At 51.0% G+C, this 17,835-nt stretch overlaps 1 protein-coding gene across 11 annotated transcripts in view; it reads left to right on the forward strand.

Annotated features, from left to right (window-relative positions):
- ITPR1 (inositol 1,4,5-trisphosphate receptor type 1) overlaps positions 1-17,835 on the forward strand; it is a 156,815-nt gene that overhangs the window by 137,258 nt on the left and 1,722 nt on the right. For all 11 annotated transcript variants that reach the window (XM_017735227.1, XM_017735229.1, XM_017735230.1 and 8 more), the window contains 3 exons: positions 802-967; positions 2,348-2,508; positions 13,334-13,495. In XM_017735227.1, the coding sequence (XP_017590716.1) occupies positions 802-967; positions 2,348-2,508; positions 13,334-13,495 (489 nt within the window). The remainder of the gene's footprint in view (positions 1-801; positions 968-2,347; positions 2,509-13,333; positions 13,496-17,835) is intronic.

The following is a 17,835-nucleotide window of genomic DNA, read 5'->3' on the forward strand; positions in this document are numbered from 1 at the left end:
CCCCTGGATCCCTGGCAGTGCCCAAGGCCAGGCTGGACATTGGGGCTTGGAGCAGCCTGGGACAGTGGGAGGTGTCCCTGCCTGGGGCAAGGGTGGCACTGGATGGGCTTCAAGGTCCCTTCCCACCCATTCTATGATTCTGTGATGATTCTGTGATCTGAGGCTCAGGCTGTCACTCCCAAAGCCACATTGGGGACCAATGCTTTTTGTTTTACCTGAAATCCCAATGTTTTTTTCTATTATTTAGCCTTACTTTCAGCTTACAAAGTTACATAATTCTTAATAATAACTTTGGCACTTGACTGGCAGGATGGCTGTGAAAATGGGGGGTGGATATTTTGGGTGTTCAGGCCTGCAGTAAATATGGAATGTGTACTGAAAAGCCCAGCTTAGCGTTCATTTATAAGGTTGTTAAATGCAATTAATGGGATCCTCTGTTGATATACAGCAGATTAATATATGGATATAATTTGGAAGGGCTTCAGGGAGGGGTGAGAACAAATTTCAGTGTGTGAGAGAAGAGTTTTTTCTCTCATGAAAGTGAGTGTCCAAAACCTTGGACACAGAAAGAGCAGCTCTGCAGAGATCCCACACTGGCAGCTGACTAATTCGGCTTTTCTTTCAGTGATTTTGCATTTTAGTTTTGCATTTTACTTTCACTGAATGTTTTGAGTTGTGAGTTACCCTTGGAGAGCATCAGCAGTGGAGACTCTCAGTGAAAGAGGTGTGGGACAGGGTGGTAAATAAGGGTGAGATGTGCACCTATTTGGGCTGTTAATATTTCAAATGTGTGTCTTGCAGGAACCTCTCTTTGCTGCTAGAGTGATCTATGATCTGTTGTTCTTCTTCATGGTCATCATTATTGTCCTGAACCTGATTTTTGGGGTGATCATTGACACTTTTGCTGATTTAAGGAGTGAAAAACAGAAGAAAGAAGAAATTTTAAAAACTACTTGCTTTATTTGTGGTAAGTGTGGAGACACACTTAACAAGAAGGGGTTACTCTGGGTAAGCCAGGGATAGCAGCAAACTCACAGGAAAAAGCTCTTGAATTACTGGCTGTTCTTCCTTGCATTCCTCAGCCAGTTCATGTTCCTGGGTACCACGTGCACTGGAGCTTGGCAGCAGGAGCAGATGGGGAATGCTCAGGATACCATTTTTCCTCAAGACTTTTGTTCTTGTTTCTCCTCTGCCTCGAAGAACAGTTTCCTATTGGAATGGGAGAGATTTTTATAAACAGTCATTTTTTCCAAGCGTGCAGAGTGGTGCCTGTGGAAGCTTTTCCCACCAGGAGGTTGGGAATGGAGGTGCTGTGGTTGACTGACATGGTCCTGCCATGTTGCATAACACACAGCCTGACGGGATAACCTTTGGAAGTTTGCTGCAAAGCAAATGCTGCTTTTGCTATCAGTTTGCCTAAAAATAGGAGATGTGTTAAGAAATCCAACAAACTGCTTGCTACAGGGTTGCTGCCTTTTTTTAACCAAAATTTTTCTGTTATGTATAATAAATATAAGCAGTACTTGTTACACTTTCTTTACTCTTCCTCTTCCTCCTCTTCTCCTCCTCCTCCTCCTCTTTTTCTTCTTTCTTGTTTCATCTTTTTTCCTCTTTCTTTTCTCTCATTCTCCCCTTCTTTCTCATATTTCTCTTTCTCTTTCTCTTCTTTCTCTTTCACTTCTTTCACTTCTTTCACTTCTCTTTCTCTTCTTTCTCTTTCTCTCTTCTTTCTCTTTCTCTCTTCTTTCTCTTTCTCTCTTCTTTCTCTTTCTCTCTTCTTTCTCTTTCTCTCTTCTTTCTCTTTCTCTCTTCTTTCTCTGTCTCTCTTCTTTCTCTGTCTCTCTTCTTTCTCTGTCTCTCTTCTTTCTCTGTCTCTCTTCTGTCTCTGTCTCTCTTCTGTCTCTGTCTCTCTTCTGTCTCTGTCTCTCTTCTGTCTCTCTTCTGTCTCTCTTCTGTCTCTCTTCTGTCTCTCTTCTGTCTCTCTTCTGTCTCTCTTCTGTCTCTCTTCTGTCTCTCTTCTGTCTCTCTTCTGTCTCTCTTCTGTCTCTCTTCTGTCTCTCTTCTGTCTCTCTTCTGTCTCTCTTCTGTCTCTCTTCTGTCTCTCCTCTGTCTCTCCTCTGTCTCTCCTCTGTCTCTCCTCTGTCTCTCCTCTGTCTCTCCTCTGTCTCTCCTCTGTCTCTCCTCCCTGGGCATTTGTCAGATTTTATCCCGTTATTCAGTGTCCATTCCAGAATGACTGTGACTTCCAGCAGTGCAGCAGACTTCAGAAATTGGTTTTGTGCTCGAGCTGATTTTCCTGGTTCCTGGCTGGCAAACGCTCAGGGTTCTCCCTGTGTCCCTCCCACAGGTTTGGAGAGAGATAAGTTTGACAACAAGACGGTCACCTTTGAAGAGCACATTAAGGAAGAGCACAACATGTGGCACTATTTGTGCTTTATTGTCTTAGTGAAAGTCAAAGATTCCACAGAATACACGGGACCAGAGAGTTACGTGGCAGAAATGATCAAGGTGAGTTTGGAGCTGTGGGTTTTGTTGTAGATTAGACCAATCCAGTGGAATATTTGGTACAGTGCTCTGTGTTGTGTTTATTTTGTAAATGTACCTGTGAGTTCCCAGCCTCCAGGGCACTCTGTGTGTGTGCTGGAGCAGGTGACAGTGAGTGGTGACAGCCAGGTAGTCCCCAAGGCTTGGATCAGGGGAAGAGAACCTGTTCTGCCTTAAATTCACATTTAGAGAGAGGATTTTCAAGCTGTTGGAAGTGTCTGAAGCACAACGAACAGGTTATAACCTGTCCTGGTATAAATATCTCCAACTGACTTGTAGGATTTGTTGTCATATGATTTGAGCTTATTATTGTGGAAAACTACAATTAATGTCTACTCAATTGGAAGGGCTTTTAATGAGAGAATTAAAAGCCTCATCTCTGCCAAGCTGCAGGTTCAGAGCTCCTGGAATTAGATCCGAAGCCCAGTCACTAATTTGTGTCTTCTGGCTGGGGAGCAAAAGCTGTTTGATTTACACCATTCCAATCTGGTTTCTTTATAGCAGAGTACTTTCCTGACTCCCCTCCCAGCTCTTCTGCTGTGAGGTACCCACCTCCCTTGGGGAGGGTTTGGAAATCCCCCCGAGCCCTCTCTGAGGTCAAACGTGTTATTTTGGGGTCACCAAAGTGTCCGTCCTACTTCTGGATTTCCACCTCAGTAATGAGGGCTTAAAGAAATCTTGTGAGCAGTCACCTGATAGAGGATTAGCACAGTGAGATAACCAAGTGCATCACTGCTGCTTTCCAGTCTGGCTGATTATATTGCTCCCTTCCTTTATCCCCCTGCAGCACACATGACTTCAGGGGCAAGCACTGCACTTCTGAAGGGTTTTTCCTTCAAAAAGACAATTTTTTGTTGTGCTTTTGCTTCTAAAAGACGATTTTGTGTTGTGTTTTCGCTGCTGTTCAAGCCAGTTTAAAGGAAGTTTCAACTGCCAACCAATTCCTTATTTCAGATGAACAGTTTGAATTAGATAAGAACCAAAAATTAGTCACTGACTATGTTTGCATGAAGCACAAACACTGGAGAACTTCTATGAGAATTCCCATTCATTAAGTGCAGCAAGGGCTAATTACTGTGTGTGGATGGGAATAGGGATAAATTATGCATAGCCAGAGTGTCTCATGCTGATGCAATTTTATGTAACCATGTGCTCTAGGTAGAGGTCTGGAGTGGGTCTGTAGCTGGGGGGTTTTGCACTTCATGAGCCAGTTTTAAATGAAGAACTAAGAGCAGGTCTCAGAAAGGGCTGTATGAGTGTGGAATAGGAAGGAAATCTGGATTTCACCTCAGTGCTCTGTCACCATCCTGCCCCAGGCTCAGGCTGCTGTGCCCTCACTCTGGAGTCCTCTGCAGTCCTTGTATTCCTGAGGAGTCATTTGGCAAAGCTTGCTCTGAAAATCAATTTCTTTCCTGTGTCCTTTAACGTTAAAACTTCCCTTTTTGCCCTAAAATCTGGGAGTAAAACATGATGAATCTGTTTCTTTACCAGACTTGTTTTAAATGCTGCTGTAAGAGTCAGAAGTGCTTTTTTTTCTGTTTAAGGTGTTTTTCAGGGTAATTTGGGTGGGGCCTGGTTCATCTGTTCCTCAAGCTTTCTGTCTTCATAGAATCCCAGACTGGTTTGGGTTGGAAGGGACCTTTAAGAGCACCCAGTGCCACCCCTGCCGTGGCAGGGACACCTTCCACTGTCCCAGGCTGCTCCAAGCCCCAGTGTCCAGCCTGGCCTTGGACACTGCCAAGGATGGGGAGTCCCCAGCCTCAGCCTCTCTGGGCAAAGTCCCCTGAATGCAGAAGGACAGACCAAGGAAAGCATTAAATATGTCTGTGATTGCCAAGGCAGAGAGTCCCTGTGCAGGTGCTGGTTTCCCATGGGCTCGTTCATGTCACAGCCACCAGCCTCTCCTGGGAAGCCTCCTCAGGGCATGGCTGGCTTTTAAAGGGATTTTCCTCCCGTATTTCCGACTGAAGGTGGCACTGTAGCATCTTGGATGGTGACAGAGATGGGGCACGTCTTCCCTGGGCTGCTGTTTGTACCCACTTTTAGGAGATGGGGTAGGAAGCACCCTGTGCTCCAAGTCCCACTGTGATGGCAGAACACACCTCAAATGTTTCACCTGTGCTCTGCCTCCCAACAAAACAGCTTCAGAAAACTTGGATTTCCACCCTTTGGTAAATGAAAGAAAAAAATTAAGAAAATACCATTTTAAAGATTGCCTTTGCCACTTAGTATTTGTGGGTTGTTCCAACACTACAGAACAGGAAAAAAAAATAAAGAATTTAGGACACTTAAATTATATCCACTGTCAGTTTGTGAGTTGCTTCCAGTGCTGCTTGTACAGTGCTTTAAAGATATTTTAAGCACTGTGGTATCAAAAGAATCCTGGACAATTTCGTTAGTGAATATTCAGGAGCCTTTAAGAGTGATCTTGAATTTTGATGTTTTCTTGTCTAAAAATAATGTGTGTAGAGAGGCAGTTTTGAGGATTCCCACTGTACTGGGTATGGCAGAGCTGGATCTGGCCCATAGCATTCATCTTGCACCCTGCAGGAACCTGACCCCACATTAGAAGAAATTGTAGCCTTGAAAATCAATGATTAACTACAGTTCTTTAGTGAATTCCATATTTCTTCACAGACAGAAGCTCATTAAGTTCAAACACATCACAAGGAAGGAAGTCAACAGGTACACTTGGAAACAGAGCTGAGTTTAGAGCACTGAAGACTGATCAAAAAATCAAAATTAAAAAAGAACCCAGCAGTGATCTGACCTGAGCAGCCTGGGCAAGTGAAAGGTGTCCCTGCCCATGGGGCTGCAGTGAGATGAGATTTAAGGTCCCTTCCAACCCAAACCAGTCTGGGGTTCTGGGATTCTATAAAACACGATCTAATAACTGTTCTGCTGTGACTCTCAACCTCCAGCACTGTCGCTCTCCCTCCCATACCTTGTTCTGGCACCAGTATGGGGCTGCTGGTGGCTCTGGGACCTGGACTGGTTTGGTTGAGTCCCATGCAGGGCCAGGCTGCCCTGGGCTTGTAGCTGCAGGTCCAGGCTGCTGATGGAGGCTGGAATTCCTTCCCCTGTAAACAGGGATAATACTCCCTTTCATCAGCGAGGGATGTGCCTGCTGCCACAGATGATGTGAAACTCGGGGTATCTTAGGAATCCTTGCTGGGAATCGCTGGAGATGCACGGGGGGATGGGGGTGTGGGACAAGCTGAGCTTGTGTCACCTCACTGCTGCCCTGGCTCATCCCTGCCCTGCTGCCCCTGCCCAGCACTGCCCAGCCCGGCAGCCTCCTGGATGTCAGGAGATGGCATTCAGCAGCCTGGCATGGAGCAGCTCCCCTTGGAAATGCATCCCGGAGCCACCTCCTTAATATCAATTTAATACGGCACAGGCAGTGCTGCAGGATGTGAGAAAACATCTCCTGGTAGCAGAGACGCTCTAATTCCTGGTGTTTGTACAGCTCTCCTGGCCGGAGCAGGGATCCGTCTGGCTCCATCCCTGCGGATGGGCGCTGCAGACAGCGGGGCTGGGTCCGTGCCTTTGGGGAGGGGTTATCGGGGAGGATGCGCAGGGTGCTGCAGAGCCGGCAGCCCGGTGCTTGCCGTGATTCCCAGGAACAAAGGCCCCGTTCCTGCGAGGCTCTGCAGTCACCGGGAAGATCAGGTGATGTCTGAATAACACCCTGTGTGTGGGAGGTGGGGGGATCCACTTATCGCCTTGGCCAGACATTGACATCCACACCCAAATGACTCATGTGAACTCCGTGCAACTCCCTGCAGACTAGTTCATTTAAATGTCTTATCTTCCCATCCTGGCTTGAGAATTCCTCCTGGAGTTCTGTGCCTTTGCCTGCAGTTGCTGTGGCAGCCTGGGCAACACGGCAGCCCCGCCAGCTCAGCTGTCACCGGGGCCTTGGCAGGGCTCTGCCACAGCCAGCTGTGCGCAGGCATTTAGAATATGTAAAATCTCTCAGTCTGCAGCTCGGTACAGAGAAAACCACACAGGCACCCGGGGTTTGTGTGCATTCCTAAGCTGTCTGCAGGCAGCTGCATGGGCTGTCACAGCACAGACAAATATTTGCATGCCCAACTCCTGCATCCCCTGCTCTGCACCTTGAGCAGTGTGGGTACGAGCCACGACTGTCAGGGGTTGTGCACGTAAATGTGCTTATTAAAAAATAAAGGCTGCTTTGGAAAAGTTTTCAGCACAGAGCTTCCTCACTAGCTCCTGCGGTTTTCCCCATGTTTTTAATCCAAGCAGGATCTGTGTCATTAACAACCTTTATTACAGAAGTGAGGCAGAGGTGCCAGGGTTGCCCAAGCTGCCACGTCCAGATCAAGGGCACTGAGTTCCAAATCTGGATTGTGTTGTCATTGAAATGGACCGTTTACGAGTAGGAGTGATGGCACAGATATCCTTTAAGGAATTTGGAATGGAAATGAAGGCTACAGATTTCCCTTTGTACCTTAGTTAACCTCTGTGTACAAACCTGGGGATTTAAATATATTATTGGGCTTTTTCCTTTGTGTCCTGAGCTCTGTCCTGTAATGGGAGGTGTTTCTCATTCTGGGTTTGAGCAGCTGCCAAGGCACAGCCTGCTGTGCAAAGAGAAGGTTCCATCAGGGTCAGGCTTTTAAATTGCATCCTTCCAGAAGTGCAAGTGTGACTTGAAGCCTTTCCCAGGGAGCTACCCAGCAAGGACAGTCACTGTGCTCTGAAACCCAGCAGGCATGCTGGATTCCCAAGAGGTGATGGTTTTGTCCCAGGCTCTCCATGAAATCCAGTTCAGCTGGAGATGGCCGAGACTGGCTTTGCACTGCAGCACCTACAGGAATGACGAGGGCAGACCACGATACATCCAACCCAAAGCATTCCAAAAGGGCCTTAATGATTCCAGCACTGGTGAAAGACATACGTACATGAAATTACAGTCTGAGAAAGTGTTGGAAACTAAGCGATGTTCATCTGTCATTTGTGCCTGGAAATCCTGTACTTCAGGCAGAGTCAAATAGGAGAGATTTGTCATATCAGTATTGAGCAAACAAGCTGCAGACACAGGAGCGAGCAGCCCGTGCAAATACCTCGGTTACAGATGAGGAAATTGGGGTTTTGGGGCTACCGGTCACCACGATACTGGTGCAGGCTGGGAGAGGAGGAGGAGGACCAAGGAGGTCAGGATGTGACTTGGAGCTGACAGCGCTTAGTTTGGTGGTAACTTCATAACAAGCTGCATCTTGAGATAGCTGGCCAGAGTTAGCCAATATAATTACAGGGTTAAACAAGAAATCATGGCAGAGGCATGGAAGAGCCAAGAGTGTTTGGTAGCAGGCCCTGGGCTGCTGGAAACACTGTGTCACAGGCACGGGCTGAGCTTCATGCTCACATAGGGAAGGAACTGGATCCACCCTTGGTGCAAACCAGGAGCTGCACTGGGAGAAAGGGTTGGTCATCTTCCCCAGCTCTGGCACAGGGTGCCCAGAGCAGCTGTGGCTGCCCCTGGATCCCTGGCAGTGCCCAAGGCCAGGCTGGACGGGGCTTGGAGCAGCCTGGGACAGTGGAAGGTGTCCCTGCCCATGGCAGGGGTGGCACTGGATGGGCTTTAAGATCCCTTCCAACCTATTCTGGGATTCTCTGGACCCTGTGAGCTGACTGCCCCAAGGTGAGCTGCAGGAAACCCTCCTGCTGCTGACAGGAACCCCACATGGCCCAGTGCTTGGTTTTCCCTGACAAACCACCTGGTATCCATGCTGGGAATGTCGGGTTGGTATACCAGCTGACCAGGCAAAGGTTTCCCTTGGGCTGAGCGTGTGTATGAAAAGGGCCTGGGTGGATGAAAGCAGAAGGAAGGGCTTGGGGCCAGTTCTGGGGAATGGGATGTTTGCATAACGTGCTGGGGTTTGGGTGGATCCCAAACAGCTGCCAGGGTGGGTGCCGTGTCCTGCTCCTGGAGCAGCGCCAGCACCCTGGGAGAAAGGGGGGAAGGTTCCTGCCTGGAAACCGCGGGGTGATGCGCTGGGAACACAACCCGCTGGGACCAGAAAGCCCTGGGGGGCCCTGTGTGCTGAGGAGGTGGCCCAGGGCCGGGGCGAGGCTGGCCCTGAGTCACCGCCGTGACCCCGCGGGCGCTCCCGGACGGATGCTTGTGCAAGAGTGGGTGACAGCAGCCGCTGCCATCAGCTGTGGTGCTCAGCCTCTGCTGGGGAATTTTGTCCTGCCCAGCTGTGGAGGTGTAACGTGCCCTAATTCAATGGGGAAGCAAACAGCCTGGAGGAATTGGTGTGGAGAGGTGGCCTTGTCCTTTCAGGAGGCAGGACATGGCCTTCAGGAATCCTGTTCCCGCAGTCCATCGGGATGGGTGGTGCTTGGCTGGGCTCCAGCGAGTCTCCCACAGCAGAGCTGTCTCAGGGCTGTAGGGCCATGGTCACCCTTCACCTTTGACAATTGTGTCGGTGTTCCAGGTTCCCCGCTCTGTGCCAGCCCATGTGCCACTTGGGTATTTAACCTCTGGCAACAGAGAAAAGGAGGTTATCGCACCCTAAACCTTGTGTAATCAGCCTCCTGTGTAACAACACAGGGCATGTGAGGAGTTGGGAGTGTTCTGAGTGTGGAGGGGGGGACACTGGCAAGTGCTGGTTTTTATAGAGGGGAGAAGTGCAGCTCAGTGTGGAAGAAGTGATGGTGAACCCTTTGCAGCAGGGAGAGAACCTGGTGTGGGGATTTTTCCAGGAAGCTCAAGAAAGACCCAAGAGGAGTCCCATCTCACCACAAACAAACATGCATTTTCAAAGTGCTTCACAGAGCTCTTCTGTAGCTTTGTGGGTCTGATTTTTAACTTCCCGTGACAGAAACTGAAATTTGCTGCTGCCACCTTTCCCTGCTTGTGTTCAGGAAACAACTGGACGTAGCACTCAGTGCTCTGGGCTGGTGATAAGATGGGGATCAGGCACAGCTTGGACTTGGTGATCTTGGAGGTTTTTTCCAACCACAATAATTCTGTGATTCTGTAACTGATGGCTGCTGGGCAGCCCTTTGATGGCAGCTGTAGGATTCATTTTGGAGAGGGCTGAATTAGCCCTTCAGCACTCTCAGGCACAGGGGTAGCTGGATAAACGGAGACCCTGGAGAGGAGCAGTCCTTGCCATGAGCTGCCATCCCTTGCCCAAGAGGAGCAGAGCTGCTGCCTCTCCTGGCACAGCTCGTGCTGAGGTCGCCTCTCGGCCTTTCTCAGAACCAGCCCTTCGGCAGAAGCCGGGAGGAGCCGGCGCTTCTCAGAATGAATCGCGCGTGCATCACGCAGCACCGCTTCCTCTTCCTCGCGTTTCCAAGCGGGGATGGTCACCCCCGTCACCCCCGTGTCTGAGATTCGGTGAGACTTGCCTTACAACAGGGACTTTTCCAACTTTACCTAGAAGAGAGCTGCAACCCGAAACCCAGCCCTTGCGGTCAGCCAGCTTCCGTCAGCGGCTGCGCTCGCTCCGGCTGCTGCAGCACAGGGAGCTGCACCCGTGCTGGGAGCTGGGAGCTGAGGGCACACCGGCACCCCGGGAACGGGGAGCTGAGGGCACCCCAGGATCCCAGGGCAGAGGGTGCAAAAGGCATCGGTCCGTGGGTGCCAGCAGCTGCACAGGAGCACGGGCTGCCTCCCCTCTCCCGGCTCACTCAGTGCCTCTAAAACACCTCTAAAGCCCCAAGAGGGACATGAGGCCGTATCTAAAGGCACCCCAGGGCTGAGCTGAAGTTCAGCAGAAACTGGATCATGGAGATATAAATCTTTCATTGACCCCTGAGTGGCAGTGCCGGGAGCCAGGCTGGCCCAGCAGGATCACCATCCCCTGACCTTTCAGAGTTCCACTGGTGCTGGCTCTGCTTAAATATTTATTTATTTGAAAGAAAACACCCCCACACTCCCAGCAGGGACAGGGATGGGCTGTGTGTCAGCAGCCTGGTCACATTCAGCTCCTCTCTGTGGGACTGGGGGAGGCTGGAGAACAGGCTGAAGGTTTCCCATGTAAATCCAGGATGAAGAGTGTGTGCAGGAGGCAGAGCTGTGTCCTGCTGTGCTGGCAGCTTCCCTCTGTCCTCTCCCGGGAGTCCCGGCACCAGCCTGGGGCAGAGAGCATTCCAGGCTGCCTGCATTCCCTGCTGCCTGCATTCCCTGCTGCCTGCATTCCCTGCATCCACAGGGATTTCTCTGCACCTCTCTCCCCGTGTTTTCCCACCCTGTTTGGGTGGACACCCCCTTGTTTCCTGCCAGATGGCAGCTGGACATGTCCAGATAAATACTGCATTTGGGTGGTGCTAATGAGCTGCATGAATGGGGAGGCAGATCAGTGCAGCCCAGCCAGGGCGGGCACAGGGATGTCCAGGTCCTTCGCTGAGGCTGTCCCTGCACAGGGAATTTCCAGGTGCCTGTTAACCCTTTCCCAGGTGGGTCAGTGAGCCACCCCAGAGGGCTGTGTCTCCTTGTCCTCAGCCTTCCCCTTCCTCAGCCCATGGAGTTCATGTGGTTTGGTTTTAATCTTTGAACATTGGCATGAGAACTAGAGGTGCTTTGTTGGTTTTTTTTCCAAATCAAAGCCAAGATTTAGCGACTTTGAGGGCTGGGGCTTTCAGAAACCCAGTGAGTATGGAAGCTCTGAGGAGGCTGCAGAAGCTGTGGGTGCTGTTTGATTTCACCTTCCGGGCCTGGAACGATCAAGTCACAGCCTCTGCAGCAGCTGCAGCGTTGGCTTAAACTGCAGAGTAATGTTGGAAAGTGCTTGGGGTATTCGTTATGAAACATTGCAGGTAGGGGAGGTTGGTGCTTCCCGCATCCCTTTCATCCTTCTCAAGGATGGGACCTGGGAACGCTTTGGGGATGGCCTTAGAAATGTTTTTGGGAACAAGGGAAAAAGGGGCAGGCAGGAGCTTCAGGACTCCTGTGTCTGCCTAGAAACCTCAGGACATGGGCTTGAGGGTCCAGGCAAACCTGCAAATATAAATTACGTTTTAGTCTGATTTTCCTTGTCCTCTGTCCTGGTTTCTTCCCTGGAGGAGCACAGGGAAGTGCAGTTGATGTAGTTTTTTTCTGGGTGGGAGATGCTGGCCCTGAGCACAAATGTTGAGCTGCCCCCTGTTCCCTAATGAGGCTTTTACTACAGCTGGAAGAACACAGTGCAATGTTGCCTGTTCCTACTATTAAACCTTAATTGTGGGACTGGCGTTTCCTAAAGTCCAAAATATTTTGGCACTCATCTTGATAAAGAGCATATTTTTTTTTGTACATAGATTTTTTTCTTCTTTTATTAGCAGATACCATCTGCCCTGTAAACAGAGATCAGGAGCAAACAGCCTTCCTGGCAGTTCTGCATCACGTGGGAATGCTGTGGTGCCTGCATGGGAAAGGGCCTGCTTTCTGCCTTCTCATCCTGGCAAAAGGAAACTCCAGGCAGATCAGAAGCAGCTAATTTAAGCTGATGAGTCTTGGCATCGCATCTCAATTGCAGAGAGGATGTGACTGGAGCTCTCTGTAGAGGTGCACAGCCCTGATTAAGCAGGATGGATGCTCCTGGGAATGAGGGGGAGCATGGAGGGGAAGCAGGTTGGAGCTGGAGATTTAGGCAGGGAATGACAAAAAGCCAGAAGTTTGCAGTGCTGCAAAAACAAGCTGAGAGCCCAGAGAAGAGCCTGGCCAGCACAGTGGGGCGAGCTTTGGTCACCGTTAATCAGCAGTGGTGATTGATTTTTGATTAACAGCATCCCTTGGTGTTAATGCAGTCACCCATCACCTTGTCTGGTGTGTTTAAACCTTCCCAGCTGTGTCACCTGGGAGAGCACACACACCTTTATCTCAGCCAGCCCGAGTTCTTTCCCAGCTGTGTCACCTGGGAGAGCGCACACACACCTTTATCTCAGCCAGCCCGAGTTCAGCTTCCATTTCAGAGCGTATCTCCAGCGTGGGAGGAGAACCAGACTAGATGGGAAGCCAGTTTGATGTTGAACTGTAAGGTGTCAGGACGTGGGGGGCACCCCTCCTCCTCTTTTGTGGCTTTCTGTTCCGCTCCTGCCTTTATTTTTAACATCTCTGGTGTGTTACACGAGTGCCTCTGTGAGCCTCTGTACAGGCTCCTCAAACTGAGTGTGTGTCCAGTGACATTCCTGACTGTAACTCAGACATGGAATAGTAAAGAATTTGTGTGGCTGAAGGAAAACTCTCCAACAAGCAGTGCATTGTGATGTGTCTGTCCCACATTTTAGCCTGAACCAGACAGTCAAAATATGATTTTCTTTTTCATTAAAAAGGAAGTATTTCAGCTACGGAAGAATTTCCAGGTAGAACTTGGTTTCTTTTATCAGAGATCACAGCCAAACTTTGCTTGACCAAAAAAGCAGAAAATCTTCCTCAAACACAATTAGAAGATTGTAAGATGGCAGCGGATTTCTAGCACTGGGAAGTGCTTGTCCAGATGTGAACTCTGAGCTGGTTTAATGTCCAGTGTTTGTGCATTTATCCTGAAGTGCGTGTGAGGGAGCAAGGGCTGGGGCAGTGAGTAGCTGGAGAGGAAGCCTGGCCCTGAGCAGCCCCAATTCCCAGCGGCTGCAGCGCCTCAGTGCCTAGGGCAGGCACTTTGCAAACTTTCCAGTGAGATGTAAATGCAGGTTACTGCAGATAACTGCAGATAAGTACAGAGCTGGTGCATCCGAGGAATGTCCCGTGGCTTTAGAGCTGTCTGTGCTGTGCTCTCAGGGCAGGTTTTCATGTGGCAAACTCTAATTGTGCCCTGGTGTGTGTGATCCTCAGGAGAGAAACCTGGACTGGTTCCCCCGGATGAGGGCCATGTCACTGGTCAGCAGCGACTCAGAGGGAGAGCAGAACGAGCTGAGGAACCTGCAGGAGAAGTTGGAATCCACCATGAAGCTTGTGACCAACCTCTCTGGGCAGCTCTCAGAGCTCAAGGATCAGGTAAGGAGCGGCCACACACCGCGGTGGGCAGGACACGGCTCCCGCCAGCCCCTCAGACCAGAAGCTCCATGGCTTCTCCAAACCCCAGGGAGAGCTTTCCCAGAGTAATTCGTGGTTAGGAAAGAAGTGAACAAGCCAGATGGCCCTCCAGAGCCCTGTGCCCCAGCTGACCTGTCTGGTGCTGACCCAACTGGCATGTTCCAGAGTGCCCACTTAAGAAAGGGAAAACCTGTGTTAAAAAAATCACCAGAGTTAACCTAAACCAGTCCTGGCTGGTGCAGGGAGCCTGTGTGTGTGGTGGTGTTGTTGTTGTTTGGGGTTTTAACCCGAAGAGCTGAGTGTGATCCTGTCAGCCAGAGGGTGTGACACTGATATAAGGGCTGTGTCACTGTGTGGACCTCAAAACCCACCGAGAAACTGGAGAAGCGCTCGAGTGGTTACTGGTGCTGCTGGTCCCTCCGTGCTGTGGCTGTGCAGATGTGATTTGGCTGCTGCCACCCTCAGCCTGCAGCACACACATCCCAGGAGAGGTTTGCACTGCACCAAGCGCTGCTGCTGCGGAACCAGCGAGCGCTCCGCACACCTCCGAGCGCTTTTCTGGTGCAGCAGCTTCTCTGCAGCAAGAGCTGGTTGGCTTCTGCCTTGGCTGGGCACGAGGGTATCGTGAGGCTGGTTCCCAGCCCAACCCCAGCGATGGCTTTGTGGAAGACAGAGACATCAGGGCTTTAGGTCACTGTCCACAGGGATTCCAGCCTCACTGGAGGGAACGGGGAAAGCACTGCTGCCTGTGCTGGTGGGAGCTGTTTGTGGTGGCTGCTTATCTCTGTGCATTAATAACCTCAGCCAGAGGGTTCAATTAGTGACTTTATGTAGGTATTGGCAGTGGGTAAGATTAATTTCTGACTTACACCCGGGTTGAGGATGGAGCTGCCCAGGGCAAGAGTGGCCCAGCGGCTCTGGGTCGGTGCCTCTCCCAACACCAATCCCATCTCTGCTGGGCTGGCTGGGTTTCTCCAGGAACCATTCCTCTATCAGGCGTCCCTGGCAGCCGGTACTGCCTGAGATCCGGCTGCTGCCTTCCAATCACGCTCTGGAGCTGGGCCCTGTCCCGAGCACCCTGCGGAGTGCAAGGAAGGGATTAATGTGGGGGACTGGGAGCTGACAACCTCGCTTCCCCGGGCTGTAATTAGTTCTCAGGCACGGTGCCACAGAGCCCCTTGCTCCAGTTGGTCTGAGGATGGAGGGCAGAGGCAGTTGCTCTTTTGTCTGGGCTTTAGTTCTTGCTGGGCAGTGGTTTCGCTGTTTTGCCTGGAAACAATTACCCTGACCCATGTGTCTGGTGTCTCCCTGCTGAAGGCTCTGACTCAAAGTGCTCTGCAGTCACAGGAGTCTCCCCGCCGGCCGCAGCCAGCGCTGCCTCACGACACATTCCTTTCTGGAGCTCGCAGCCCTCTTGGCTGACCAAGCACTAAAACCCCTTCTCGCTCTTTGTGAAAATAAGAATGAAGGGTTTAGCTTTTAGAGAGCTATTTGACTGTAAAAGCAAGAGAGGAAACCAGCTTCATTAATGTGGTGATAGCTTTTAGGAATTCCCCTAAGTACCATTACTGAGAACCCTGCTGAAGATGCAGGATGCTCCAATTACGTGACAAAGCCAGTATATCCCTCCTCCTGATCAGGAACTGTCTCCAGGAAAGGAACTAACTCAGGGAATTTTTATTTGTATTTATTTTCTTGTAATTAAATAAAGGGAAAACCTCTCATTCATTTGCTCTTCAAGCTCGTTAGGTTTCTGGAGACTAATTATTAGAAACCGAGCTCCAGCCTGCCTGCTTCCCCAAAGTGCACCAAGAGCCATTAAAATCCTGATCACTTTAATTCTGTGCAAAAAGATTACACCATAATTGTCTGCAGCAGCAGGGGATTAGATGTAATCACCCAGAAATCCTTCCCAGCGCCTCCTCCGGTGTCACTGGGTGTGAGTATCGCTCCTGGGGCGGGGCCCTGGCTGGGAGCAGCCCCCCTGCCCTCCAGGTGTGACTCAGGGTGACTCAGCTGCCAGCAGCCCCACAGGCAGGTGCTGTGTCCAGTGGGATTGCTGCCCCTGCCTGTGCCCTGTTCCTGGAGGCAGCTCCAACTCACCATAACCTTTGGATCCAGGCGTTATCGGGGAGCCCAGCCTGGCTCAGCTGAAACCCGGGCCCCTTGGGCTGTGTTTGGATCCTGTCAGCACAATTCCAGGGCCTGGCAGCTCCCTGGGGACTCGCTGTGCATGGCTTTCATTGCCTGTTAGCCCAGGTGTGCTGTCACTGGAAAGCTTGTGCAGGAGATTCACTCTCCAGTAAATGTGATGGCAATAAGTTGCTCCCTCCTGCAGCCCTGTGCCCTCCACACAAGCATTAAGCGTTGTGCAGGATTAATAATGTTCTGCGTCGACACTAAAATTGCATTTCTCCCTCTTATTTATGGTTGGTTGCTTTATTCTTCCCTTTTTTTAAAGCCACATCTTCTACAAACACCTGCCCCAGGGTACACCACCCCTTTTCTACACAGCCTGAAAAGTATCTCCTGGAATCCCTTTTCATTATTCCTCTTTCTTTGCGTTTTTATTCCGTGCTTCCTCTGAATCAGTTTATTGGCAGTGTGAAATTGTGACTCTTGGTTTGCTCAGTGAAGATAATTAATGTAAAGGGGCAGTTTTAAGCTGAGTCCTCGCAGCATCTCTGCATTTCCACTTGTGGGTTATCTTGGAAGCAGTTTAATATTAAGGTTCAGAAAAGGGGGGTGTGTGTGTTCAGAGAGCTCTGGGAAGACCCCTCTCCTCTTGCTCCCGTTCCCTGTGAAGCATTAGGGCGTTTTGTGAAGGGAATTGCAGCAGCTGTGCAGAGGAGCAGGAGGTGTGCCCTGGCCTCGGGAGGCTGCCGTCAGCCCTCAGGAAAGGGAAACAGCAGCTCTGCCTCCCCTTGGGCCAGGCAGCGAGCACGGTGCTGGGCTGAGCTCAAGGTTAACGATGGTTTCAAGAGGAATGATGGTGTTTCAGCCCCATTCCTGGTGGTTAAAGGAGTGCCACTGGACCCTCAGTGAGGTGTGGGGTGTGCAGCACGTCCGGCCCACAGAGGAGCCTTGTGGAGGCTGTCCAGCACTGCCTGTTTGGAGCAATCCCGTTCCCCACAGAGAACTCCAGACTCGAGGTCAGCCCCAGGCCAGCCAGCCTGGCATACCAGGATACCCTGCACCAGTTGGGAAACTCCATCAGCGCTGAAACTGGTGGTTTTAAACAGGTGCACTCAAGTGGTTTAGTGGTGACCGTGGTGGTGGGGCTGGGCTGACTGTTGGGTTTGATCTTAGAGATCGTTCCCAACTTCCAACAGTTCCGTGATCCCAAGCATGTTACAAGTGAGCTGCACATGTACACACCACCTCCCTTCTCCTGGGGTTGCTGCCACAAGTAGTGACATTGGCTGGCATTTGTCATTAAACAGCAAAAACTGGAGAAGTTAAATGGTGAATGTAGCTGAGAGGAGCAGCAGGAGCAGGATGGGAATGTGGATCACATGCTGTGGTGTGCTGAGCCCTGAGGGTGTGGGGGCTCCTGGGGGAGCCTGGGTGCCCTCGGTGGTGCAGGGATGAGGCGCTGTCCTGGTGTTCCCTTGCACAGCTCCTGGGAGCCATCCCACGTGTCAGCTCCTCTGCAGCCGGGACGTGGCGGGAGCTGTGGGATCCAGCTGTGGGATCCAGCTGTTCGCTCCCAAGACCCTGCCCAGCCAGAGTCATTCCTTGCATGGCTTATGTAACTTGTCAGAAACCTCCCAAAATTTTAAAAAACTGCAGTGGAGCACTGGATTGTGGCCGTTTCTCAATATCAGTAATAACAGTGATCCATTTTCTGTTCACGGTTCACTGATCAGGGGAATGTTATTTAATTACTGGGAAGCAGATGGGGAATGCTGAGGTTTGGGGTGTCTGGCAGTGAGGTGGTTAAGTCCTGCCCTGGCGGATGGGGAGGGCTGTTGGCTCGCTCTGGATGAGAGCAGGAGTGCTCAGCTTTTTCCAGCAAAGGCAAGGGTATTCCCAGCCTGACTGCAGGGCTCGCCCCTTTTTCCGCCCTCTCGTCTAGTCTGCTGGACGGGTTAGAAAGAATTCCTGATGGGGGAGGGTTCTGTAGGCTGCTGCCAGCACAGATTCCCACTGCCCACCGGGCCCTGCCGGGCTGTCCCTTGGCACAGCAGTGTCCGAGCACCCTGCCGGGCTGTCCATGGCACAGCAGTGTCCGAGCCCCCAGACGGGCTGTCCCTTGGCACAGCAGTGTCCGAGCACCCGGCCGGGCTGTCCCTCGCCCA

Source organism: Corvus brachyrhynchos, unplaced genomic scaffold (genome assembly GCF_000691975.1).
Source record: "Corvus brachyrhynchos isolate BGI_N302 unplaced genomic scaffold, ASM69197v1 scaffold95, whole genome shotgun sequence".
In the NCBI taxonomy this organism is placed as follows: Eukaryota; Metazoa; Chordata; class Aves; order Passeriformes; family Corvidae; genus Corvus; species Corvus brachyrhynchos.